Below are 8,509 nucleotides of genomic sequence, written 5' to 3'. Positions count from 1 at the left end.
GAACTGAGTCCATCATGGTCTGGATGAGAGTTTCCTCATGCTGTGATGGGATGCTTGCAGACTGAGCTATCAGCAGCCACGATAAACTTTTAATAACACTAAATACTGCATCAGTCTATTAACATTCACTCAAGGATTTTGCACACACAAGATGCCACATCTCATTTATTATTTATTCATTTCAGCAGCAACAAAGTTAACGGTTAATAAATAATATTCAAGCATACATAAGTGATGTTTTGACTGCTGGTAAATGTCCAGACTTAAAACCATTCAGTAGAAAGCAAACCACCTTGTGTACCAGAGTATAAATACTAAAAATGATTAGTGTTGACTGTTGCATGTTCAACACACATTTAATGGTTATGATCAACTGCAAACCAGAGGTTTTAGTGGATATTAGAGCTGTGCATGTCACAAGCAGGTTTCAGTTAGAAAATACATGTAGACTGTTGCTGGAATAGAATGAAGTGTATGTGTACAGTCAGTCATCAGTTCAACTGGAGGTACAGTACATTTAAAAAGCATGTGCGTCTCAGCAGCTGATAGATTTGCAAATACAATCCTTACACTCCCAGGTTGGCAATGACAGCCCGGGTGAACTCGTCGCTTGTTGCATAGCCCCCGAGGTCACCAGTGCGCACCTGTTGCAAACATAGGGACAGTGTTACTATATGCACAGCTGCAGGAACACATGTCCAAGTATAGTATTCATTGGCAGCATGTTAGAGAGCCTTTCAAAACTGTACTCACAGAAAGCGCCATCAATCACTTGTGTCATTTCCTTATGTTGGTGTCTCTGCTTTAATTTCTCACATTTAAATGTTCAGCATTATCTAAAGCTGAGAATTCAAATGTCTCACTTAAATAAGGTACAACACAAGTCAAACAAACAAAAAAACCCCCACATTGCTTTGAATGTCAACAATAGGAAAGAACACACTGCCGTTGCAAAACATGCATCTAGTCTTATTTTATTACTTCAACCACAATTGCAAAATACAAGTCCAAAGCTAACTATTAAGAATGTTATTTGACACCACATCACACTTGTGATCAAATTTAATATGCGAGTAAGAAATTTATATCTAAGATTTGTGGTTGAAGAAGAAACAAAATCTGCTGAACATGAAAAGAAAGGCTGATATGACACTGTTTACACTGGTGGTGGTGGTAAACATTCTCCATAATAAGATTTATAATTTTACAGTTACTAATATATTAAATTCTTTATTATTTGTGGTTACCAACTGACTACATATGACGTCACTTTAACTGTGGCACAGTAATACAAACAAAAAAAGAAAAAACAAAACAATGAAATTACAGTACAGAAAAACATTTTAATTTCTTATGGGATCAGTGGCACAAACAGTTTTACGGGAATAAGTAAGATCATATTAGGACAAACTTGTTTATACGAGTCCTTGGAAACTGTGTTTGAATATCAAAATAATGACCTAGTTCATTTGTTTTCACAAGATAAAAAGCTAAACACATAATCTACAGTATATTCATTATTCAGCTTGGTCCAGATGCACAACACTGACAATGAACAAAGGACTAGTTTTGTGGACACTGAGCGCTTCACCGAGAGAGATTTTCTTTGGCTGGTAAACTGTAAAATTACTATACTGGTATAACACCTGATACTTATTTCACAGTCAGGGGTGCAATACCTGAAAGTACTGTATATCTTGATACCAAGTAGAGTTTGGTTTTCCTGATTTTTTTTGAAACATTTGGTACTCCAACTTGTAATATTAATGACACAGCAAGAACACATTAATTTTGCATTAGGATAGCTATGCAGTAACTCCCAGCATTGTTTTCAGCTGTTACTTGAGTTTACAGCAGTTTTATTAGAAATGTATTTAAGCAGGTCAGAAATGTTATATTAGTGAGTCACGATGCAGCAGTACTACCATATTCATTTACATGTACAGCAGCTTTCACATTTACATTCTAAATGAGACAAAACTAAACTGATTTGGTTTTAATTGTGACCTGAAGGTAGATATAAACTGTTGGTAAAGGCACATTGGTTGCTGTTGTTTCTATGGACAAAGTGGCTGAAACATTAGGATAATTCAGCAACAAGTCAAAGCATGAGAAACAAAAGGTGCCCCAATAAGTGAAAACATTTGCAACACAAGGCACTAATAAAACAAATTCTAACAGAAAACATGAGGATGACACAGACAGTGTTTGCCAAAACTCTATTTCACAACCGTTGTTTGGCAGTCAGAGGGGGGTGGGTCCTAACATGAGTCCAGTTCACGTTAAGAAAAATGTCCAGGTTTTGAGAAGAATTTGAAGAGTGTGATGAAAACATCTTAGTAAATAGGCCGGTGACGCAGGTTTTCCACAATAGCGTGCACAAAGTCGCCGGTGGTACAGTACCCGCCAAGGTCTCGCGTCCGTACCTGAGACGCGTACGCATGCACACACACACAAACAAACACAAACACAAACACAAACACACAGGATAATGGGGTACAAGGAGAAGAGGTAATTGAAGGACAGGGAACAGGGCAGAGGAAGGGAACTTCAGACAACTTGCAGGCAAATTCAGCTTGAAACTGACAATCATTCTTTCAAAATGTTGATTTCCTCCACTCAGACAGTTTCTGGATTACACAACCCCAACACATTTGAGAAACTCTTTACAAAATCATTGAAACCGATTTGTCCATGTAGTTTGCATGCACCAATCTGAGGGACAAAGGGTTACCCACTTCATGCAAATTGTTCTGTCAGTATGTGTTAGTGGTATCAGATGCAAAGGCAGGTCAAAATAAAACCATTGTATCTGTAATAACTGCATGCATCTTGTACGATTAGAGCAGCATAAATGATTAACAACAGAAATAGTAGATAAAGAGACACCTAGGACACATACATAGACAATTAATTTTTGTAAGTAAGTAATCAAAGGCTCTCTAACACACTTAAGGACAGTATCCAAACTGTTAGATCTGGGCTTTTGTGGCTCAACAACTGCTAATATTACACACAGTGTGTTTGTGCCATTGCACTTTTTTGAGTGACAGAGCTCTTTGTGACAATGGACACATCTTTGGTGTAATTTATTTTTTCTGAAGTGTCATCAGCACATTATATATATGAGAATCGCCAGTTGTTATTTTTGCTCTAACACTCTATTAGTAGACACAGAAAAACTTCGACTTTTGGTGTTAAGGCTGTTAGTATTTGTCTGACATGTTCATGTCATGGCTGTCATCTCCACATTAATGGGCTGAATGCACCAACAGCGATTGGTTTAGTTAAACAAACTCACACACTTACCTTGCCCTGTTTGATGACCCTCTTGACTGCATCAGACACCATTTGGGAGTGGTACTCCAGACTACAACACAATACATTGACAATTAAGAGCTGAACAGAACTGTCTTGCACATATGTCCACATGCATACACACAGGCACTTAAAGCAGTTTTTAAAAGATTGAGGAAGTGTGGTAGACCTGGACCAAGGAAACAAGGGGATAGAAAATATGGTGTACTTGTCACTAGAAGGACTAAGAAATCGACTCACTTGAGATGCCTGAGCATGTTAGCAGCACTGAGCAGCATGGCCGTGGGGTTGGCAATGTTCCTTCCTACAGCTTGTGCAAAGGGGTGGCGTGCACCCTGAGAGAAAAAAAGACAAGAGGCTGACATATGACATCAGTACATAAAATAATTTTTTGCAGTGGCCCACTATAATTTTCTAGGTTTGTTTTATTTCTTAAAACAAATATAATAATAAAACAAAACATGATAGAGAGAAATCTGGCTGGCTAAACTCTGAAACAATCAAAACAAAGGAAACTCACAGTCTCAAACACAGCATACTCTGCACTGTAGCTTTCTCCGGGAACAACTCCTGCTCCTCCAACCAACCCTGCTGCCAGGTTATCAATAATGTTACCATACAGGTTCGGCATCACTAGCACGTCAAACTGGTATGGGTTCTGGACCAGCTGCAGCAGAGTAACACGGAATAACAAGTTTAAACATGCTATAGAGAAGTATGATAATTTCCTATGGCAAAATTGAAGTGTGATTATGCTTTTGTCAACCTACGGAATTACAATAAATACATATAAATATATTGCATATTTTGCATGCCAATTAAAGTGAGACTCTATGTACCTGCATGCAACAGTTATCAATGATTATGTTCTCATATTTGATTTTGGGATACAGCTGTGCCACCTCCGCACAGCTCTGGAGAAACAGGCCATCACCTAATTTCCTGTAATAAGACAGGAGAGGAGGACATAAATAGACATAATTTAAAGAATTAACAGAGGAGAGAAGATAACTTCAAAAATCATGTGAGAAAAAAGAGGAAGGTTTGCCTACATGATGTTGGCTTTGTGAACAGCGGTGACCTTGTTCCGCCCCTTCTTTGTGGCATAATCGAAGGCAAACTTGGCGATGCGCCGTGACTTCTCTCTGGTGATGATCTTCAAACATTCAATCACACCTGACACACTCTGAAGAGCAAGAAAAGGGTTGATGCATTTTGAATGACCAATTCTGTGGGAGACTCAATTAACCAAGAATCTATTACCCAACTGTTCATATTTCACACATGGTTTATCTGCATTATTTTCTTAAGTGTTTCTTTAGACTTTAAGTGAAGAAAAGGTGTTGTGGTGCACCACCAACATACTTAATAATCTGAGTCATGATCAATCTAATAGGGATGCTAGTTTGCCCATGATCTACGCCCCTATTAAAGCGATGACCACTCAGCCTCTGTTTAGGCTCTTGGACATGTGGTCATGTGTGTTGTCATACACAAGATGTAGCGTCTTTTTGGACAGATATCAACTAGTTTCCTTCAGGTGAGTTTGTTGATCCTCCTTGGGGTAATTATATGTTATAATTTGTCACTGAATGTTATTGTCTGTGTTCAGTGTGTGTGTGTGTGTGTGTGTGGGGGAGCAGCAGCCAGAACGAGGCACAAATGAGCTGCAATTCTTCCCTACTGTTTGTCCAAGGGAACTATTTTTATTTGTTTTTGTTAAAGTAGAGTTTAATTTAACTTTAACAATTTTTATTATTACTATTTATTTTTAGAATTTTTAAAAATTAAGTTTCTCAAAACATACATAAAATTTTGTAGCGTAAAATAATTCCAATGTTAGAAATATATATCATCATTATATCATTAATGTGTATTTTATGTAATAACCAATAACATCTAATCATAGCATTTATTTATTATGTCACAATTAAATAAGTAGTATCAATATTTAATCCCCCAATATCAGTGAAAAATAATTACAGAAAAGTGAATTAGACATAAAATCAAACACATTGTACCATTAAAGCACCTCTGTCAGTATGATTCATCTTTGTTTTGCTGCTCACTTTAATCCTGGCTAAACCTCTGTGTGTTCAGAGAAAATCTCCCTCTTCAATGAAAGAACCCATTTCCTCTTCATGTGGGTTTAAAAACCACTGTTCATCCTCTGCCTGCACTGAGGAGGATGACTGTTGTTTACCTCATGCTCCAGGGAGCTGTACTCGCCCTCTGTCTGTTCGCGGATGATGACCAGGTCCAGGTTGTTGTGGCGAGTGTTGTAGCCCGGCAAGCTGTTCACATGAACCACATTAGCAAACAGGTCCAATTTACGCCTGGGGATTGAGAAGCACGGTACAGTTACATAAAAAAAGAAAAAAATACAAACATGCAAATACACAACTGGTGTCTATTTTTTTTTTTTTTCTTACCTCAATCTCATCTCATATGAAGCCAGTTCCCCTTTGAACTCCATGGGTGTGTGAATCTTTCCTGGATAATCAAGCATGCCACAAGTATAATTATTCAAGTCCATTTCAAATTCTTTATCATTTTCAGTTGAAGTGTTTTGCTGCAGCTTTTGAAATAACTCACATAAACAAAGCAGAGATGAACTACAGGAGTATTACCAAAAAAACAAAACTACCTTTAATGGCCACTTTGTTGTTCTTCATAGACGTCAACACTTGCTCCAGTTTCTCCTCACTGGCCATGTTCTGTACCTCGCTGAGGTGGAACTCCTCAAATTCTACTGGGACATCTCCTGCCTAAAGAGAAATAAAAAAAACAAAAAACAAAAAACAAAAACAAATAAAATTTAAGAGTGATCCTTTTAACAGTAAATTCTTTATACACAAACCCGGATTTGTAGTTATTTCAGAATATTATTGGCATTAAAGCTCGTTAAAATTCATCCATAAACTACATCTGTTACATTAACAGTGGAACCTGGTGACATGCAGCTATCTGCTCTGTTAAATGTTTACCATGTTTTTTCCAGATGCTCTTATTTATTATTAAGAAAACCTGCATTTGTTTCTGGATAACACAAATAAAACTGTGGTCTATATGTCAATGATTTTTATATGCAATCAAAAAAGGAGATAGACAGTGATACTTTCAGCAGTACCTTAAACACTTCCTTGACAGCAGTCATCAGTTCAGGTCCGACTCCATCACCTGGTACCATTGTGACCTTGAAGGTGGCATCTGCGCGGGCAGGGGGAGGTTCTGCACCAGAGAGACTACTGGATAAACTCAGTGGTCGAGAGGCCAGGTGTTGCCAACGGGGGCCGCTTAGGCCCTGGGATGGAAAAGAAAATTAGGGCTGGGTTAGGTTAAAATATATATTTTTGGGGTTTGTGACAGTTGTTCAGAAAAATTTGAACATCCGGAGATGTTACCTTTGGCACTGGGACACTGAGGGCATCTGACAATATTATAAACAAAACAACAGACAGGTTGATTTACTTAACAGCTGAAAGAGTGACTGTCAATATAGTTGCACCTACGTATGTGGGTTGTTTCCTTTCTTTAGGGTTCATTCTTTTACTCTTATTTCAGGAACTCTTAGCTTTACAAAACTCATCACAGAGCAATGTATTCTGAGGAGTACTGCTTTGTAGCACTACTGGATATTTAAGTTTTTTCTTCATGGTATTTAGTTGGCTGGATCAGTAAAAAAATAAAAAATTAGTGTCAGCAGAGGGCCAAACGGGAATGTTTTGGGATATTTAAAATAAATAATTCCCTTCAACTATTATCTACGAAGCTGTCAACTCATCAAACCATGACACTTTTGAGTGAACAATTCAACAGATAACGGAAGCAAGTTGTTGTATCTCTCGACTCCTAATAACACTCAACTGTCTGACAGCGCAGGAGGACTGATGACTCAATAACTACATTATCAAGTCAGGAACATAACATTGTTATCTGAAGAGGCCTCTCATCTGGTCTGCTCTTTGCAGGATGGACAGCTAATGGTTGGCACTGATAATGTAGGAGCTGTTGTTAGTTATATGTGTGTAAATGTAACTGATGGGTGACTTATGACAGGGAGGTGACCATGTCGGTGTTAACTGAGTTAGCTAGCTACCTTAGCAACCATAAAGTGAGAGGCTGGTTAAACTAACTTGTATAACGATTATCTAATGACAACTTAAAATTAACTGACATTTGCTTTCTCGTAGCCACGATGCAAAAGAAAAGCAACCTGAACCACTGTCACCTTTTTAGCTAGAGACGGTGAGGAGGCTCACAGTTAGCAAGGAGGGACTTGCTCTTTAAGCCGAGTTCATAATACCCGCTTATGTTTGACAAAATGAATCTTGAACCATAACAGCTTCGTCTCTACCAGTACGTGAAGAAAACAGGCTTGTAACTACCTTCTAAGCACTCACCTTGACCAATGTTACCAAGCTTCCTCTCAAGGCGGCCGCCATCGTCCCAGACATGCAGCAGCGACTTGACTCACTTCTTCTGTGGTGCCGCAGCTGTGTGGCTGCACAGCAATAGTGCCCCCAGGTGGACGTGGAGGTTCCCTCCTGCTCCTCCTCAGGACACTTTGGCAAACTGCAGATTGAGGCCTTGAACCTGGAGACTTAACCCATATAACACAGCCGGCAGTCAGATCATACACATGAAGCCAGTTTTTGGAAGTTGTTTTTGGACTAAAACACAGAAAACAGCTTTCGGATGCCAATGGGAATGGGAGCAGTGTCCAGCCATTACCCTGTAGTTATAAGGTTGAAAAATAATGTTAAACGAGGATGGCAGAATTACAGTACAATACAAACACATACATGAGAAGGAATAAACAAACTATATTTATTATACAATAATATTGGAGCAATTATAGCAACATTAAGTCTATAGTATTTACATGCATTTGACTTATTCAGGGGCAGAGTGGGACAGAGCCTGCATCCAGGTTTGTGTGTACAGCTAATACATTTAAATACTGGTGTCTGTGACTTCTTTTTAAAATTCTACATTGTTTTAACACCAGGCTATATTTTCTGTTGTACTAGCCCACCCTCTGCTATGGGTAGATCCTAAATAGACCAGGGGATTCCCACACCTATTCCAGGCAGGTGATTCTTTTCACTGGTGTACAGGGTGACATCAGAATACACATTCAGTGTCATCCTCCTTAACCAGTCCTCTTTTACCTTGTTGGGTATTTAAT

The 8,509-nt window shown here is 38.5% G+C and overlaps 1 protein-coding gene across 2 annotated transcripts; it reads right to left on the bottom strand.

Moving 5' to 3' along the window:
- Nucleotides 1–152: 152 nt before the first annotated feature.
- idh3b (isocitrate dehydrogenase (NAD(+)) 3 non-catalytic subunit beta) lies at nucleotides 153–7,802 on the bottom strand. Of its 2 annotated transcripts, none has more exons than XM_026349071.1 (11): nucleotides 7,722–7,802; nucleotides 6,449–6,622; nucleotides 5,966–6,086; nucleotides 5,751–5,811; nucleotides 5,522–5,654; nucleotides 4,371–4,504; nucleotides 4,158–4,260; nucleotides 3,839–3,985; nucleotides 3,559–3,653; nucleotides 3,310–3,370; nucleotides 153–644 (listed from the first exon to the last, which is right to left on the bottom strand). In XM_026349071.1, the coding sequence occupies exons 1-11, from the start codon at nucleotides 7,773–7,775 to the stop codon at nucleotides 567–569; spliced, it is 1,161 nt and encodes a 386-aa protein (XP_026204856.1). In that variant the 5' UTR covers nucleotides 7,776–7,802; the 3' UTR covers nucleotides 153–566. The 2 variants fall into 2 exon arrangements, with proteins under 2 accessions (XP_026204856.1, XP_026204855.1); XM_026349070.1 differs by lacking the exon at nucleotides 153–644 and adding an exon at nucleotides 1,215–2,426.
- Nucleotides 7,803–8,509: the final 707 nt, after the last annotated feature.

The sequence above is a fragment of the Anabas testudineus genome, chromosome 5 (assembly GCF_900324465.2).
Source record: "Anabas testudineus chromosome 5, fAnaTes1.2, whole genome shotgun sequence".
Taxonomy (NCBI): Eukaryota; Metazoa; Chordata; class Actinopteri; order Anabantiformes; family Anabantidae; genus Anabas; species Anabas testudineus.
This window is presented reverse-complemented; position numbering and strand designations above follow the sequence as displayed.

What these genes read in the sequence shown, in the direction of transcription:
- idh3b (XM_026349070.1), bottom strand. Translation starts at nt 7,775, where the DNA reads ATGTCTGGGACGATGGCGGCCGCCTTGAGAGGAAGCTTGGTAACATTG. An exon ending in ACAGCTCCCTGGAGCATGAG is followed by an intron (nt 4,505 to 5,521) that starts GTAAACAACAGT and finishes CTTGCTCTTCAG; the next exon opens with AGTGTGTCAGGTGTGATTGA. An exon ending in AACATGCTCAGGCATCTCAA is followed by an intron (nt 3,371 to 3,558) that starts GTGAGTCGATTT and finishes ATTGTGTTGTAG; the next exon opens with TCTGGAGTACCACTCCCAAA.